At 44.6% G+C, this 19071-nt stretch overlaps 1 protein-coding gene, 1 long non-coding RNA gene and 1 other non-coding gene across 4 annotated transcripts in view; 1 reads left to right on the forward strand and 2 right to left on the reverse strand.

Moving 5' to 3' along the window:
* LOC119042048 (uncharacterized) overlaps positions 1-17786 on the reverse strand; it is a 33307-nt gene extending 15521 nt beyond the window's left edge. Inside the window, exons 1-4 of the long non-coding RNA XR_005081154.2 lie at positions 17713-17786; positions 14711-14799; positions 11470-11688; positions 2384-2477 (exon numbers count right to left, since the gene is read on the reverse strand). This is a non-coding gene — a long non-coding RNA (uncharacterized LOC119042048). The remainder of the gene's footprint in view (positions 1-2383; positions 2478-11469; positions 11689-14710; positions 14800-17712) is intronic.
* On the reverse strand, positions 15880-15983 carry LOC119042067 (U6 spliceosomal RNA). The gene has a single exon (XR_005081156.2). It is a non-coding gene; the product is annotated as a U6 spliceosomal RNA (small nuclear RNA).
* Positions 17669-19071, forward strand: part of KIF13B (kinesin family member 13B) — a 174908-nt gene continuing 173505 nt past the window's right edge. For both annotated transcript variants that reach the window (XM_053658474.1, XM_053658475.1), the window contains exon 1: positions 17669-17823. In XM_053658474.1, coding sequence (XP_053514449.1) covers positions 17769-17823 — 55 coding nt within the window. In that variant the 5' untranslated portion in view covers positions 17669-17768. The remainder of the gene's footprint in view (positions 17824-19071) is intronic.

The raw sequence follows: 19071 nt of genomic DNA on the forward strand, positions 1-19071 counted from the left end.
CAGTTCAGACATAGAGCCCCTTCCCAGGAGGAAGGTGGGGAAATCTCATGTGAAGGGGCTGCCTCCCTGTCCTCACATTTCTGACTCCTCCTCCACCAGTCCTCACCAGGGAGCTGACCCTCAAGATCATCCACCTGCCCACGATTTAGGGGACAGGGAGGAATGTGGGTGTTCTCCTGGATGCTCCTGCTCTGGTGTTGGAGTCCCTTTGTGGAGTCCGTCCAGGATTCTACCACCTTAGCCATTGCTCAGCTAAGGAGCTCCCGGGGGGCTGGGGGATTTCCAGGCTGCTGCCGGCGGTAGTGGCGTAATTCTGGTTCCAGGAATGGCTCCCAGACTCTGCTTCTCCCCAGACACACACCCAGGGCTAGACTGTCCCATTCGATTGCTCACTGTTGTCTGATGAGCCTTCTCAGACGTGGAGCAGCCCTCCTTCAAGGTGTTGAAAGCTCAGTTCCTCTTTTGGGGGTGCGGTGGCTTGAAATTAACCCCAGCCTTCCCAGGGATTGGTTTCTCCTCAATGAGTTGATTCTTATAAACAAACCCATTTTTTTTTAAATTTTTAAATACTGCTGATTGTCATTAAACTAAACGAGATGATGCACACGTAAGTGCTTAGAGTAGTGCCTGGTTCATAGTTGGTGCTCAGTACATATTTTTGCCTTCTACCTCCTACTCAGTCCATATGTGTCTTAGAAAACCCGTTGACTTACACAGTCTTTAAGCTAGTTCTATATCCTGGACTTGGTTTGGTCAGGGGGAACTACTAACAAGATTGGCTGAGGCAAACTGGGAAACCACGGCACAAACTTTAAGGAGGCAGCACAAGGGAGCCATGCTCTGGGTAGCACAAGCACAGGGGACTGCCGTGACACTGGGTGCCTCCTTAAATCTTGCATCCGAGGGACCTCCCTTGCCTCTCTCCTGTATAGACTGAATGTATGTACCTTCCCCCCCCATTCATGTTGAAATAACCCCCATAGTGGGATTAGGAGGTGGAGCCTTGGGGGTGATTAGGTCATGAGGGCAGAGCCCTCACGGATGGAATTAGTGCCCTTATGAGGGAGACCCCGGGGAGCTCCTCACCCCTATGCCACCTGAGCCCCCAGGCAAAACAGGACCTGCTCCTGGCCAGGAAGCAAGGCCTCTCTAGATATAGTCTGCTTTGATCTCAGACTCCCCAGCCTCCAGAACTGTGAGTGAGGAATTTCTGTCATCTCCCCCAGCCTGTGGTATTTTTTTACAGCAGCCTGAACAGACCAAGATACTCACCTTGACCCAGCCCTGTGACCTTCCTTCCCCTTCCGCAGCCCCAGTGCCGTCCCCTGATCTGACCCTCGCAATGACTGTCTGACCGGGCTCCCCATTTCCACTCTCTGTTTGTCCTTTAAGCCCCAAATTGAGTCTACAGTTGCTCTCTCCCAGCATCGGCCCCCTCGAAGACTACACTGCGCCCCTTTTGCGCTCTCGCAGCGTCTTGAAGGCACCTATCGCCCAGCACTGTGGGTATTTCTTGACACCCGCATCCCTCTTCTTGAAGGCAAAAACTGTGACATCCACCTGTGTGTCCCCAAAGACTACACTGGCACCATCGCTCATGAAACGAGAGGCGACACTACAAGGCAGCTGTGAAGAGCATGCTGGAGTCCGACTGCCGGATTCAAATCCTGCGTCTGCTCTTCACCGGCCCGGGACTCTGGGCAAGTCATTTAGCCTTTGTCACCCCAGGTTCTCCATCTACTGATGAGGGTAACAATGTGCACACCTGACAGGACTGCGGGCAGGATGGAGTAAGACTGTGGCAGTGTCGGCCCCAGCAGATGCTGGCTGCCATTGATAATAAACGTTTGCCCAACCAGACTGGCGCTTCCCTCCATGTCAGTGTCCGATTCCTCTTTCTGGAATCTCGCCTTGGCCATACCACTGGCCTGATCAAAAGTCCTCCAGGATCTTGATCAGGAGGTTGAAGTTCCAATTCCTTAGCTTTAGTAGGTATTGATTTATCTCTATTGTAAAAACATGTTTATTATTGTTTAAATATTTCTTTAAACACTGTTATTGTAAAGCTTGTTTTGTAATTACTAGTTGGTCACAAGAAAATGAATCTCTCTGAATTAACCTTCCGGAGCAGTTCTGAGAACCTACCTGTAACTCAGTGGTTCCCAGTCCTGGCTGCATATTAAAATCAGCTGGGGAGCTTTTCCAAGCGTGCCAACGCCTGGGCCAGCCTCCACAAATTCCAGTCTAATTGGTCTGGGTGTGGCTGGGCTCTGGGATTTTTTTATAAAGTTCTCCAGGGTAGTCTAATGTGCAGCCAGTGTTGAGTGGCATCCCTTGTCACCTCTGCCTTGTCACACCCGGTAGAACTTTCACGCAGACTCACCTGCAACCACACAGTTCTCCAGTGCTTGCTCTTTGGCTGGCTGTTCCTGTTCTCCATTCGTCTGGTATAGGCCCAAGTCCAGCCAGTTCCTGCCCTGAAGGGTTTACAAAGAAGTACCTTCTGATGTAAAGAAGCCTTGTCTTCAAATCAGGCCACAAACACATCTTAACTCAACCTCATAACTTCCTGAATTCTTGATCTGGTTTATGATTTCCTGATAACATCCTGGACGGAGGACCTGTTTCTGACTTGCCTTGACCTACTCACCCCATGGCTGGGGCTGGAATCTCACCTTGTCTGGGCTCCTCCCTAGTCCCAGACTAGCAAGGATAGATCACACCTTTGCTCCGGGTACTTTGCCTCCTGATCGTCACCTGATAGGTCCTAGCCTTCTGAGCTTTTCCAGCCTTTACTTCCTTCCCACAGTACTAACCCAGTCCTGGCCACTCACTTTTCTGATAGAGAACTAGATGAGAAGTTGAACATGAAACAACAAGGAAGAAAAGAGTCTAGAATAAGTTAGTACAAAGAAAGGAGAAGGGGGCAGTTTAGGGGGTAGTCCCAACACAGTTGACTGTTTCTGTGTGTTTTTGGAACCTGAGGGTAATGCATAGAGTGTTCTGGTAGACTGTGCAAAAGCCACAATCCTTTCTATCTTAACATCATGATTTTCGCTCCTTTTTCAGTCCCTCCTCTAGTTTTCTCCCTTTATCACACTTGGTCCATGGGGCCCAAACAGGAAGTCAGAGTTACTTGTCCAGTAAGAGCAAAAAGGAGATTTCAGAATCAAACCGGCCCATGTTGGACTATGGAGCTGGAAAGGAAGTTACAAGGGGCAAGGACTCCACATTTGCATAATTTTTCACGTGCTGTTTGTATCACTCATCTGGAAGGAATTTGCTCTTTAATTAAAGCCCCTGCAACAGACTCCAGACCGGTCATCTTGTCCCTCCTCATCCTGGGGCCGTGCAGGACTAAACTGAAGTCCCATTTTAGGAGAAGGGACTTTGAGCAATTAATCCCTCTGCACTTGTCAACTGAGGGCAACCGACTTCACAGATCTATCTACTCTGACACCCTGAAGAGTTCTTTAACTCAAGACTTTGAGAATCATTAAGAATATGAAAATCCATACTATGGAAGGAGAGCTGTGCACCATTCACTCTATAGTTAGCATCAACATAATTGCATAAAAGATAACTATAAAAAATGCAGAGTGGTGTTTTGAGACGAATTTCTTCTCTACATCTTGGTGAAACCTTAGATGAATTTCTTTGCAGAGTCTCCTACTGGGTCATGGTTAATCTCGCCATCAGCGTCCCATCCTTGGCTGCAGTGGAAGAGTCCTTTCCTGATATGGCCGTTATTACTGATTTCAGAAAGCTCACATTCATGGTTGGCCATGGCTCAACCTTCAGACGGCCGTACAACCTTTTACCAGGTTATTTTTAAGAAATCAACAGGGAAATCCACAAGACAGAGTCTGAAGGATAATGACAGCAATTGTCTGCCTCATCCATGTGAGAAATAATGACTCTAAGTCTGAGAAGAAGAGCATCTGAATGAAGACCAACTTGAATTTTACACTAAATGTATCTCAGTAAAGTGATCTGTTGGACAGGGTCCGTCAATATCACTCACTCCTACATGGGATGATGTCTATCAAGATTCTGTCTCGACCATTTCATCTTAGCAGTGGCTGACCACAAAATCTAGTCATGCCTTAAACTGCTCCTATTTCATCACAGCACAGGGAAGTTCCTTTTTTAAAATTTTTGTAAGGCTGTTTTTGTCATTAAATATATAACTCAGAAAAGTAATTAATTAGTCTCTGGCCATACCACCCTGAACGCCCCCGATCTTGTCTGATCTCAGAAGCTAAGCAGGGTTGGGCCTGGTTAGTACTTGGATGGGAGAAAAGTAATTAATTAAATGTTACAAAAGCAAAACAAATCAGAAAAAATGTGTTGGTTACAGAAAATTGGGAAAATATGAAAAGTATAATCAATTAAATTTAGCCATAATCCTCCCACTGAAATGTAACATTCTTGGGGTATTTCTAGTTTTTCTTTCATTGTATATTTATGTGTGTGTATAAATGCAAATTTTAGGTTAAAACGAGATTATGCGATCAACTGTTTTTTGTAGTTATTGTGAGGATATATTTTCCTGTGCCAGTAAATATTCCTCCATGAGTTTTAATGATTGCATTTAATGACTGCATCCCACTGTAAAAAAAATCAGTTTAACTATTTAACTATTTTCCTATTGTTGAAAGTTTAAACTATTTTCAATCTTTGAGTATGATAAATAAAACTCAGGTGACTCTATGTTATAATCAATGTTTATGGCCTCCTCTAATCATTTACTTAAGATAATAAATTCCTTAGGAGTGGAACGACTGGTTCAAAGGTATGGACATGTTTAAGACCCTTCAAGTTCACTACTAAGCTGCTCTCCAGAAAAGTCTCACCAACTAAGCATGCACTTCCTACTACAAGTATCTAAAGTCCTGTTTTAACAGGGACTGTCCCAGTTATTTTAGCAATCACAGTTTCACATTCCAGGAAACCCCATCACGAGACACCGTGGGTCCTTATTTTCAGCAGAAGAAGTGAAAGATCATGGGAAAAGTACAAAACTCACATGGTGACCAAAGTCCAGGGGCCGAGAGCAGCAACTGCTTTTAGTGTCAAATGGATACAATATAGATTATCCACCTTCCATGGTCACTGAATGCTGGCTGCCATGATTTTTGGTTCCCAGTCATTCAGTAAAGTCATTCACTTTACATTATTAGATGTGATATGACTTAACTGTGCAATTCCAGTGGCTCATACTCATGACCTTAACAGTCTGTCTTTGACTCTGACTGTGGGTTAACTACTGTGCTTTTTTTTGCACTGAGAATTTGTTTGTATTGGATGCCAGTTTAATTTTTAACATCATGAGTGTTTGTGTTTCTAAGAGTTCAGATTACAATACCAACACCAGCATGACCCAGATGTCACTGAAAAAGATGGCTAAGTGAATGTGATTTTAAAGACAGACAGAAAGACACAGGTACCTGATTAGGGAGACAAGTAACAACACAGCATAGCACACAGGAGCAGAAGGTAATTGGGGGTCAGGCATGATGGGGAAGGGGATGTTAAAGCACACATGGAGAGTGAATCTCAAAAGTCCCGGATGAGAAGGGCAAGTCCTTCTAAATCAATCAAAAGATTATTTGTTTCTCCAAAAGCCACCAAAGCATGCTTCCTGAAAAAAGAATGGCCACTAAATTAGTGTGAGCGTACTGTGCAATGGAACACGGATTCTGTTATGGTTCCCTTGATTGCGTTTCCTGATTCAGAGGTTAAAACTAAAGTGCGCTGAGGGAGAACAAAAGAGGAAATTTTGATAAAAAATGGATTGGTCTCTTACAATGTAGAGCTGATTCTGGTGGAGATTAATGAACCATTATGCTTTTCCTATAGTGTATCAAGTGACAGGGCAGTTACGGCAATGATGGTGATAAAGAAGGGACCAGATAGGCCACCTCAAAATACGCTGCTTCCACATGTTATTTTGAGTGAAGGCACTTGAGAAACAGCAGACTTCTCTGCCCCCCTCCCATCTGCCTAAAAGGCCATAACTTTCCCCCTTGAGAAAGGTGCTCTATCCCCAGCAACCTGGCCCCACAGAACAGAAAGAGAAGGGTGACTGTATCTCCCAAGACAGGAAGCCGACACTGAGGTGAGCTTTCATCAATAGCTCTCACTAAAACAAACATGTCTTCCTGTAGTTCTCCCATATATTTCCTAGTCACTTCTGTAGGATTTCTATGGTTCCTCACCCCTCAAAGCCCAAACCTCATTTTCCATTGTCAAAATGGTTTATAACCATCCCCCCATCCAAGTCTAATCACTTCTCTTTTTTGGTAAATGATGTTGTACCACTTAAAAAAAGATTTTATTTCTTTTTAAACAGAGGGGAAGGGAGAGAGAAAGAGAGGGAGAGAAACACCAATGTGTGGCTGCCTGTCGCACGCCCCCTACTGGAGAACTGGCCTGCAACCCAGGCTTCTGCCCTGACTGGGAATTGAACCAGCAACACTTGGTTCATAGGCCCACACTCAATCCACTGAGCTACACCAGCCAGGGTTCTAATCACTTCTTTGAGTTTCACTTCTTTTCTGTGAACTCCTGTGCACATAAATATTAAATAAAAATTGTACCTTTTATCCTGTTAATTGGTCTTTTGTAAGTTTAACCCACAGGCCCCGGCAACGGAACCTAAGAGGGTAAAGAAAAAGTTTTTATTCTCTCCCCCCAAAATATGTTCTGCTACATAGGTATTTTGCTATGAAAATGGCATTTCAAATCATCTTCATGATTTCTATGAAGTTTTTACTTTTTATTTTTATAAAGATATTAATTAATGAAACTACAGAAAATATAAAAGATTGTTAATGTATTATCTCACTACAAACTTGTAAATATCCAATAAAGAGTTAAAGAGTTAAGTAAATTACTGTATCAGAGAACAAAAATATATTATAAAATTATGTTTATATATTTCTCACACTTCTCAATTTGTCCAATTATTAATTCCAACTAGTTGTCCTTGCAAACTAGACTCATTGTGAGGTTTGTCTGGTTTTTTTTTTGTTTTGTTTTCTTTTGTTTTTATGGTGAAGAAGGAAACAATTCGCACAAACGGTGAAGCAGCAGGGCTGTGAGCCAGCCTGGGAACTGCCCCTGAGGCCCAGGCCCCCTTCAGCTGAGCAGCTCCGCTCTGCTCCCGACGGCCCACTCCAACAGGGTCTGGCCAGCTCCCGTCTTGGTCGCTGGGGAAATGCAGTCTTGAATGGAAACTGCACTCTCATAGTTTTGTTTAAACATCATTTATGTAACAGAAAAATAAATAACAGAATAAAACATACTCATAATTTAAAATTAGTACTGATTTTCATATTTTATGTTAAAGCAATAGCACATACATGTGTAATTATTTATTATACATTATATTACTATTTTTTTGTTTGGTATGAATGTATTCTGGGTTGGCTTTCTAAAAAGTTGGTCACGTTACCAACCTCACCTCCCCCAAAACTAGGCATTAACTTTTTGTGGAAAGTTTGTCAATGTGGCCCTCACTGGGTAGCTCAGTCTGTGAGCATCATTCTGATGTGCCAAGGTTGTGAGTTCGATCTCTGGTCAGGGCCCATACCAGAAGCAATCAATGAGTGCATAACTATTGGAACAACAAATCAATGTTTTTCTCTCTCTCTAAAATCAATCAATAAAAATTTTTTTAAAATTTAAAAGTTTGTCAATTTGTTGGATGATGAATGCTATGTCTTTGGTAAATGTGCATTTCTTTGATACTAAGACTAAACATTTTTCACAGGTTCATTTTCCCCCTTCTTTCTTTGGAAACCACCTGTTTGTCAAAATATCTATTGGCTTCTTCTTTCTGACTTTTTCTTTCTGGTTCATAAGTCTTTAGAACTATAACTCTACATCTATCATATATTGCCAAAACTTCCCAATTTGGTGTCTGCTCTTTCTGCACTTGGTGAGTTTCTTGGGCATGCCTGACAAGTCTTTGTTTTCTGAGCTACCTGTTCTTATGTTCTCCTTAAGGAAGCGGTTCCAGGCAGGGCTAGGAGTAAGGCTCTGGTGTTACACGGACCCCAGTTTGAGCCCTAGCTCCACCCACATAGACCTGGAAAACGTTTTTCTGTGTGTTTACCATTACCGATGAGTCCTTTCTTTGCTTGAGATCAGTTAAATATTCACTTCCGTTTTTCAAGTCTTTACCCGTAAGCCTTTAATTTGTCTGGAATTTAGACTGGCGAAGGATGGCTACTTGGTTCTGTGTGTCTAAGGGGGGCTTTCCTCCCATAGTCGATGCAAAGGAGGGAGACTGGAGCTGCTGTCCCCTCTCTGTCTCGGGTTGTCCTCAGCTGCCTCTGAGTCATGCTGTGGCCCTGGGAGGGTTTTAGAGCTTCTCGCTTTCTAGTGGGTACAACAGCTTTCAGACTGGGTCCCAGCTGAAAACAAGTCTCCCTCAGTGGCACAGAAAAATGAACACTAAGTTAACTTCCTATTACAGAGCCCCTGGGCTGCAGATGTCCTGGGTTTCTCTTTAACTGCTTCCTGCCCAGTGTCTAGTAGATGAAGACCATGTGTGGTACTCTCTGTAGCCTGGGTTATTTGCCCTGCCCTTCTCTTCCCTCCAGTATCTGGATTTGGGTGCCTCACCCTCATGCTTCCTGCCTAGGTGACACCTTCTAGATCTGAATCTGGGTGACTCAGAATGGTCCTTCTTTCTCCACCAGCCAGACTCAGGCTCCACCCACCTGTAGCTGCAATATGTGACAACATCCTGGGAAAACAGGATCTTAATTACCGGCCCAGTATCGAAGGAGGAATTCTATGGATGTTTTTCCCACTGTAACAGCAGTCAACCCTCTGTATTTGTGGGTTTCTGCATCTGTGGGATTTGACCAACTTTGGATCAAAAGTTGGTTGTATCTGCAGATTTGGAACTTATGAATCTCAGGACCAACTAAGGGACTCAAATGTCCTCAGATTTTGGTATCTATGGGAGATCCTGGAACCAACATCCCTGGGATACTGAGGGATGACTGTAATTATGTTCAAATAAATTCTAACCTTCTGGAAATGTAGTGTATCATGCTTTCTACTTCCTTACCAGTCAAGTACCTTGCATTGAGTATATATATATATATATATATATATATATATATATATATATATATATATGTATATGTATATATATATACATATATATACAATCAAATATTAGATTTAATTACATTTGGAAAAAAGTATCAGTAATAAATTTGGGATTCCTCCCTAGGTATATTTCTGGGGTATTTCTTTTTTTTTCCAACTGTCATTTCATCTAATATTTCTTCGATAGCCCTCTTAGTGAAAAAAGACAGTTGCTTCTCTTTAGGTTTGGAGCCTTAGACAAAAAAATTTACCTCCCCGCTACTCCACCCTTTTTTTGTGGTTTCAGAAAATCCCTTAAAGTTCTAAATCAGATTTGTTGATGAGCTGTGGAATCCTCTGTGGCTGCAACCGTGGATCCGACTCATCTAATCCCTTAGCCATGGGTCCTCAAGACAGGCCATGCGTTCGGACCACACTCTATGAATATTTTATGGATGTTCTTCTGTGCTCTCTAAAAGGGCCCGAACTGTGCAATTTGCCTTGAATAACACCGAAAGAGGCCCCTCTCCTGACCTCTGTCCCTAAATGATTTGTGGAGATGAACTAGGCCTTTCAGAGATTCATTATGGATGTTGTTTTTCAGCAATACTTTTCAACAAAAGGGGAAGTAATTTTTGTTCCTACAAACAGCGAACACTTTGGGAAAGTTTACTGAGAAATCTATGTGTCTTGGGAGGGCTTTTAGTTCTGGATCTTCAGAGATTAGGAAGGATTTACATTTCCTTAACATGGAGGGCAAAGTGATATTCAAAAGATCTTCTACCTGATGACGTAGGCTTATTTTATTCCTGGAATTTCTTATCGCTCTAGGTTATCAGTCAAAATAATTAACTTAAAGCCATCTCTCCTGCCCTGGCTCTTCCATCTCCGTGTCTTTAAATTGGAACAACTCGGTCCCCTAGAATAGATCATGTCGTCTGGGTGCTCATCCCTACAAGCAAAACCAAAGATGATAAGGCACCGTCCTGCTACTGAGTCCCCAATCTAATTAGAGAGACAAGACCTGCATATATTATTTAAGTTGGTTTGTAACCTGATGCTAATATGGTACAGTGCTAGAAAAGTTCCCAGAGGGGAAACAGTAATGTTTAGGATTAGCGAAGGCTGGCTTTATGGAGAAAGACAGGGTTTGAACGGTTAGACTTTAAGTGGCAGGGTGAGGGCATCCTAAAGAAGGTAGCAATCTGAGTGAGAGCAACCAAAGCAGAAGTGTGGGGGATATGAGAGACCCCAGTAATGGGGGTGGGGGGTTGGGGGGCAGGAAAGGGGTGAGGAGGAGGTAGGGAACAGCACCTCCCATATTAAAGCAAACCCCGGGGCTGTTAGGTCAGGATGAACCGAGGACTCTCCTGGAGCAGGCCCCAGGAACCTCACGGGTTCCCTCAGCGGGACTTCTGATTTGACTCTTGCTGTGGTCTTTCCCGTCCACACCGCCCTCACCACATCAGCCTCAGCGGTAGACTCCTTGCCATTCAGAGCTCTGTCCAAAAGTCCCTTCCTCTGCTTCCCCTTAGCACAGGTCAAAGAAACATCAACTCAACACAATTTCACTGGACACAAAGAGAACACAAAGGAGACTGATACATAAATAATAGAGTGTTCGAGGTGCACCTCTGCTGTCTGGGGCTCATGAATCCTGCCTTGTTCCAGTTCAGATCCAGGGAAAGAGGGCCTTGCCTGGGTCCCTCCTGCCCAGCATATTTCAGGGACGTATTTAACCTCCAATACCTAAAAAGACTCTTCTAAACATCTAAATTTCTTTAAAAAAATTTTTTTATTGTTGTTCAATTACAATTGTCTCCATCCCCCCATTATCTTCCCCTGTCCTACACACCCCCACTTCCCACATTCAATCCTCCCTGACCCCATAAACATCTAAATTACTTTAAAAATCTAGGTCAATTCCATTCAGCCTCCTAAACCCACAAGGTACGGCTTTGCCTTTTCAGGAGAAACCTCATTCTATGGCCCCAGAGTGAGTCCCATGTACAGGATAGATAGATACTCCCTGCCCAGAGATACCTTTTGGGGCAGGGTCATTGAAAGCGATGACTTTGGAAGGATTAGAATAGCATGATGGAAACAGGGGGAGGGCAAGAATAGTGTGGGAAATGTAGAAGCTAAAGAACTTAAGACACATGGACATGAACCAAAGGGGGAAAATGTGGGTGGGAGAGGGTATGCAGGGTAGAGGGGAATGAAGGGGGGAAATGGGACAACGGTAATAGCATAATCAATAAAATATATTTTAAAAAGAATGGCATGATGGCAATGATGGTGGAACAAACAGGTATAAGAGTTACAGCTTTTGATTTCCAGGAGCTTTTTGCAACTTACACTTCTGCAGCAACTCTTTGATGGAGACTACTGTTTCCTTCATCTCCTTTCTGTGGATTCCACTTTCTCTGCCTCTCAGCTGTCCGGGTCCTCATTCCCTCCATGCTCTGGAATGGGGTGGAGTGTCCTTGGCATTGACTGCCATGTGATCTCCCCAACCAGGCGTACAAACCTCCTGTTCTCCAGGTCATTGTCTTCTCAGGGGATTCCCACACATCCCTGACAAACAAACACAGAGGTAGCAAAACAGCTTGAAGAAGTTGCAAAATTTCCAGAAATCTAACCCAGCTTCTTAGTCCTTGAAGACCACCTCCACATCTTTTTTTGTTTTTGTGAGCCATGCACTTAACCCCGTAGTGCCGAGTACATGGTAGGGAGGTTTGATGACAAAGAGAATAAATGAATTAAAACAAGGAGACCAGAGAGATGTCATGGAAAGCAAGGGAATCATAAGCTTCAAGAAGGGGATGGTCAAGAACACCAACTATCGCAGAGAAATCAAGTAAAATGAGGACTGAAAAGACACCCTACTGGATTTGCAACTAGAAGGTTGATGGTGCACTTGGCCGTGACAGTTTTATTGGAGGGGGTGAGGGAGAATGAATATGCTATGGAATTAATAGTTGGTTGAGTAATGACAGGCAAGGAGAAAAAGACAGTGAGTGTAGATTATTATGTGGGGGAGTGTGGCTATGGGGGAGGCGACTAGAAGTGGACTATGAGCTCAGGGAAAGTTGGGCTTGTTTTTTTCCTTTAAGTTTTACTTCTGTTCTTGTTTTACCATGGGAGATTCTCAACTGAGGGGAAGGGGCTGGTGGAGAAGGAAAGGTTGAGAAGTTGGTGCTGAATATGGTCACAGATAAAACTGTGGGCACAGGGCGTTCAGGGAATTTTCACCTGAGAGCCCTGATCTTCGCAGTGAGGTAGGAGCAGCGTGATGTGGGAGTGACCATGTTGGGCTGGGGCTTGAAGAGAGTGGCGAAGATGTTAAAAGACCTGGGAGGGGGAGTTGAGCAAGGAAAAGGGTTTCGAGTGCCACACCGAGATCAAAGACCACAGATTTGTGGGGGCCTCCAAGTGCCCCAATGTGCAGCTTCCTCCAGCTGGGTTCCTGGCTAATATTGAGAGCATGAGAGGAGGGAAATGACCTAAACTGAGGGACTCACAGAGTGCGAGTGCTGTTGGCAACACCGTCAAGAGGGAGGTTTGGGTAGAACTGTAAGGAAAGGAACCCACAAAGGAGCTTGAGTGTGAGGAAAGGGGCTAAGTTAAGGAACTGGATGTTGAAGAATAGTGTGTTGGTACCCGAATGTAAGAGAACAAGTCAGGTCGGGTGAGGTTGAGGTTATGGATGAGAGCAGCCTCAGATCATGGGAGGATGCAGGTGAGGCCCTGCCAGGTGGTGGTAGATGAGGAGTATCAGTAAAGCACACAGAGCACCAGCTACTATGTAAAAAAGCAGGTTCAGGTCATAGTAATGGTTTGACAGTCCAGGCAAGGCACTCAGGGGGCCCCAGGATTTGCAGTCAGGAGCCTCCTACTTAGGCCAGTGTGCAAGCTAACTGGCCTCACCTGATTCTCAGATCTGTCAAAGGCCGTATCAAGAGCGCCAATCTCATGGGATTATTGTGGAAACTGAATGAGATCATATATTATACGGGGTGCTGAGCACAGGCCTGGCACATAATAAATACCATAACAAATATTGATAAATAACAGCTGTAGCCCTTTCCAGGTGACTCAGTTTGTTGGAGCATTGTTCTGTATACCGAAAGGTTATGGGTTTTGATTCCTGGTCAGGACACATACCCGCACTGTGGGTTTGATCTCAAGTAATGGCGTGAATGGGAGGAAACCGGTCAATGTTTCCCTATCACGTCAATATTTTTCTCTTTTCCCTCAAAATACTACTACTACTACTAATAATAAAACAGCTACAGAAAACTGCTATTACCCAAATTTAGGCTTCTACTAAGAATTCTCGATGTAGGAAAGATAACACTAACATAGAAATGCATAAGAGGATATGTAGGCGTGGCCTTCTTTGTGGAAACAGCATAGATTTGGGGAATCACACATTTGCATTTGCGATCCACTCTGTGGCTGGCTTCCTAGCAACACGGCTGGACGCAAGCCATTTAGTCTGTCTGAGGTTAATCTTGATCCTGTGTTGCTACTACCTTCATTCCCCCAAACGGGTGAAATGCCTGCCTACTAAGTACCAGGCACTGTACCAGGTGTTGGACATAAGGGGACTTGAAAAAGACATGCTCCTTGTGCTCACAGTGTACCCGGGGAGGCAAGAAGAGACCATTCTATTTGGGAGAACAAAGAGCTCTGCCAAAGCTAACCCTGAGGGAAGCCGGTCAATGCCTGTTCATGCCCAAGAGGTCTGGCCTCTGGTCTTGATGAAGTGATCAGCTTGTTCCCTCCTTTATGGAAAGGAAAAACATAAAAACCTAGTACGTAGCTCCCACTTTTTAAAAATACTGGGGTTTTAGATACTATTGGGGAAAGTTGAATGGAGAGTAGTAGGTCTTTTTGAGTTCCTATGGGCTCCATGTGGACAAAGCCCACCAGGGAAGGTTGTGGAGTTGAGATCAGTTCACCGGAGCAGTGCAGTGTCACCTCGGTAAGTGGCTTGGGTCCTCAGTTCCCCCATCTGCAATTTTGGAGTAATAACAGGAACCTCTTCACAGAGTTAGTGTTAGGATTGAGTGAGTCAATTCCTGTAAAGTGCTCAGGGCAGGGTCTGGCCCACAGTGAGCGCTCAGCATATGTGTGTGTGAGCTATCACGATTCTGTCCAGGGCGATCTTATGAAAAGAACACAAGTGTTTTCCTCAGCCTGTGCAGGGGGCATCAGAAACTGGGAAGGGTGGATCGAAGCAACAAAAAGTAAACTAGAAATCAGTTTTAGAATAAGTAGATTTGCAAAATGTCAGGACAAAAAAAGAAACGAGAAACTTCTTGTTGACACAGCTAAAATTCAACATTATACAGATCCACAACATCCTGAGTGTCTTGAATGTAGTATCTACACCATAAATACTGCACTGGTATCTTAAGTATTTGCTTTATTTAAGATCTAAGGGAGTGACTTATTTACTAGTTTTCTCTTCTTACTGCTCAGTTGAAAAGAGATAAACCAAGACTTCCCCTTTCACCTGGTGGAGGCTTAGTCACACCCCCAGACTCTGGTGGGTGGGTGGGTGGGTGGGGCTGGGCAGCTTTCCAGTCACCTGGTGTGAAAACCCCTGAGCTCCTGGTGCAGGTTGTAGCTGGCATCCCAGTCCTTTCTCAGGATTCCCTTGGAATCTTGTCTCCTCACCTTTATTGCAGAAGTCAGAAGAGAGAGACTAGTGTGAATAGAAGTCCAAAGGGACAAGAGCCCACAGGGGTTTTTCCTCTACAGTTGGGTAACAGTTTCTTCCAATCAGATGTTTCCAGGGCTATTTAACTGGTTTTGGAACTTTAGAGAAAGTCCTCACCTCTTCCCTATGATATGCCCCCTCCTTCAACTCCTTAGGGGCTTTCTCTTCTCTGAAATTTGAGCTTAAATTTAAACACAGTGTTCCCATAGAAACTGTAGCTTCTCTTTTTTTGCCTGCCTTGTTTCTGTTTAAAAGCTAGATTCAAGGTATCATCAGAAGAGGGAAGGGGGGGGTGCGGGGGGGGGGGGGAGAGAATATGAATGCTCAAGACCCACAATATCAATTATTGTGTGCATTAGTTTTTAAAGACTTTACTTGGTAAAATTAAGTAGCAGTTCTTAGTTGATTCTTTTTATTTTATTTGTTTACTTTTTTGGGCTGTGGAAAATCACAAGACTTAATGTGCTAACACTGCCTACTGCTTCTCTAGCTGAGAAGGCCCTCCTAAAACCTCAGAGGAAGTGCCTCTAAGAAAGAAATCCCCTTCTTTTAAAGAGGGCCTGCTAGCAGGCATTGCATTTTCTATTTTTAACCTTTTTCTTAAAAATCGAGGTAGAATCGATATATAACAGTAGTTTCAGGTATACAACATAATGATTCTATATTAACCTTTTAAAATTCTGGTAAAATATACATGGCATCAATCATTTTTTGATGTATAGTTCAGTGACATTGAGTACATTCACATTGCTGTGCAGCGACCACTACCATCAGCTCCAGAACTTTTCCTCCTGCCAAACTAAAAGTCTGTATCCTTTATTTGCAGATTTTTTCAATTTAAATTTTTAAAAATTTTATTTTAATTGTTGTTCAAGTACAGTTTTCTGTCTTTTACTCCCATTCCAGCCTACCCACCCATCCCTCCCCACCTCCCTCCCATATCCACCCCCCCTAGTTTTTGTCCTTATGTCCTTTATATTTGTTCCTGTAAATCCTACCCCTTTTCCCCTGAAATTCCCTCCCCTCTCCCCTCTGGTAAAAATATGGAACACTTCATGAATCTGCGTGTCATCCTTGCGCAGGGGCCATGCTAATCTCTGCATCATTCCAATTTTAGTATATGTGCTGCCGAAATGAGCACTAAAACTCTGTATCCTTTAAACGCTACTTCTCCATTCCTCCATCCCTGTCCCACCTCAGAAACCAACATTCTTCCTTCTGTTTCAGTGAATTTCACTACTCTAGGTACCTCATACAAATGGAATCATACAGGATTTTTTTATGTGTCTGGCTTATTTCATTTAGCATAATATCTTCAAGGTTTATCCATATTGCAGTATGTGTCAAAATTCCATTCCTTCTGAGGGTGTTTTTAACCTTTTTGACAACTCAGGTTTTATTGAAGCTCTTTGAACAGAGAGGGATGCTTGGTAAATGGGAAAGTCTTAACCAACTTTTTCTATTTATTCATCTGGTTCTGATTTCTGCACTATCATGTAAACACATCTGAGCAGGTGTCATAAACCCATGGTATCTAGACAGGTGAGTGGTAAAGCAGACTGCAGGGGGCTATGGTGAACTGTGGAGACCTGCCTCTTACAATGGGGCCACTGCTTATCAAGTCCAACCTGTATTTCCAATATGTAATATAGGCCCAGTATTGTATGTAAAAATCTACTGATTTTCATGCATTGGTCAATACTGTTGTGCCAAGCAGAACTCATTTGCAGACCACATCTTGCCACAGACTACCAGTTAATGGTCTCTGCTAGGGCTTAAAAAAAAAAAAAAACAAATGCACCTTGGACAGTGAGGCTCAGTTGGTTGGAGCATTGTCCAATAGACCAAAAAGTTGTGGGTTGCATTCCTGGTCAGGGCACATGGCTAGGTTGTGGTTCAGTCCCTGCTCGATGTGTTGTAGGAGAGGCAACTGACCAGTGTTTCTCTCTCACATTGATGTTTCTTCCTCTCTTCCCTTGTGTATAGAATCAATAAGCATGTCCTAAGTGAGGATTTAAATTTTTTTTGAGCTGTTGAATACTTCCCATCTTAAGACAGTCAGACACGTTTGATTTTAAAAACAAACAAACAAACAAACAAACAAACAAACAAACAAAAATCCAAGCGAGTATATTGGAACATCTAAGTAACTGGTGAATTGGGCAGCATCCCATCTAGCAACCAGAAGGGAGCTCTGAGTTGTACAAAATGGAAAGATTTTAAAGAAGGAAGGGTGAGACAAGGGAACTATTAGAAAAATGTTTCTTGGGAGGGGGCAGGGACTTCTCTTAAGTAAAAGAAGAGGAAGGGTTTTTATTATGTAGATTGCCTCTTCTTCCTATGGTGGCAGAGACCAGGGACTAGACTGGAAGGGGGTCAGGGAGCGGTATATACAATACTGAATATTATAAAGACTTCCAGAGCAGGTAGCTTTTGACTTGTCTCGAAGGATGATTTCGGTAAACAAGGCCTGGAGGATAATCTAAGTAGAGGAAATAATTTGAACCCGAAATCAAACACTAAATTGGCAGGTAATGAGTCTGAAGAGGTTGCATGGTCTCCAATTCCAATTATTTAATAGTATGTTTAGGTGAGGTGCCAGCTCATTGACGGCTTAGGAGGATAAGAATAGTACTGAAGCAGAAGGGCATTTACAAGGTCTCCTGTGATCCAAACGCCCACAGTTCTCCCCCAAGCGCCCTCCACCGCCGCCGCTCTGCCCACGACCACCTTCAGGGACTACAAGTCCCGTCAGGCAGCGGGGTCGCGCCAGGAGCCCCGCTGGCCGCCCCGCCCCCCAATAGGTCCCGCCCCAGGACCCGCCCCTCCTGCCGCAGCCCCCTACCGCCCGGTCAGCCCCGTGGAGTTACCCGGTGGCCACGGCAGACGGAAGCCGAGCAAGAGTCTCGGCAGAGGCGGCGGCAGGATGGGAGACTCCAAAGTGAAAGTGGCCGTCCGGATCCGGCCCATGAACCGAAGAGGTGAGAACCGAGCCCGCGCGGGGCGGCCTCAGCGGAGGCGGCAGGTGCCTGGTGCGCCCCTTCGCGGCGGCCGCCGTGTGGGGTCCAGCCGCCCCGCCTCCGTAGTCCGCATCCGGGCTGGAGCGCGGCCCGCGCACCCCGAAACCTTGTCCTTCCACGCCCGCCCCGCCTGTGCGGGACGCCCCTCCCCCGTCTGCACCGCGTCCTGGGGCACTACGGGCCCCACATCCCGGTTCGCTGTCCTTTCCGCCGGCGCTCCCGTCCCGCCCCAGAGCCCTTTCGCCCTCTCACCCTTTCGCCCTTTCCCTCTCCCCTGCCCTTCCAGGAGGGCGCCCTAGTCCCTCTCCCGCCCCGGCTCTCTTCCTCCTTCCCCGACCTTTCCCCCTCGGCCCTTGCCTGGAGGAGTCCCCGCTGTCTCCTCGCCAGCTGTCAGTGCGGCCCCCGCCCCTTGGGTCCTCACCGGTCCGGCCTGGCCGGGGCAGCCAGGGTCCCCGAAGCCCCACGTCACCGGCCCCGCCGCCCTAACCCTGCATTTTGGTGGCCCGCGGCAGGAAAAATGGCAGGGAATTTGGTTTACTCCTCCTGAGAAAGCACTCAAGTGCAAAAATTCCTCCTGTTGCTTTTTCACTTTATTTCCTTTTAATGTGGACGATCATAGAGAGTTGTAAATAACTGTGACGTTGAGTGGAAGAGATGCCTCCCTACCCCCACTTCTTTGACTGTTGAGAAAGTTTTGTTTTTACTTTAAGTCATATTGGTCATCTCTCAACAATAAATAGTTTTAAGTGCCAAGATTCTTGTGAAACTGTATCTTTCAGACATTCTCTTCATTCTGCAGGGAGGGTAGAGAAAGCAGATAAACCAAGTACATTTTAAATCCTCTTTAGACACTCAGATAGACTGGATAGAACCCCAAGTGGCATTCGAAGGAGAAGGTGGGCTGTGTTTTGTCATCTTTATTTAAATGCACCTCAAGTTTATTACTGTCACCGTGATTAAGAAAACTTAAATAAACGAAGCCGAATTAAACACAGGCTGATCTGCGATTTGATTCTGAAAGGATGATTTAGTGTGAGTGAGTTACTTTAAATGAAATAATATATTTGAAAACCTTTTCTGTATAAGATTTATTATTGGGGGGTCATATTATAATCCCAGGAGACGACTTTTCAAAAGATTCTTAACAAATTGGAATCATTTGTAAGTACCAGAGTCACGTTCTACGTCAGCGATTTTCAACCCCTGGTG

Source organism: Artibeus jamaicensis, unplaced genomic scaffold (assembly GCF_021234435.1).
Source record: "Artibeus jamaicensis isolate MK-2021 breed Jamaican fruit bat unplaced genomic scaffold, CSHL_Jam_final scaffold_537, whole genome shotgun sequence".
Classification (NCBI taxonomy): Eukaryota; Metazoa; Chordata; class Mammalia; order Chiroptera; family Phyllostomidae; genus Artibeus; species Artibeus jamaicensis.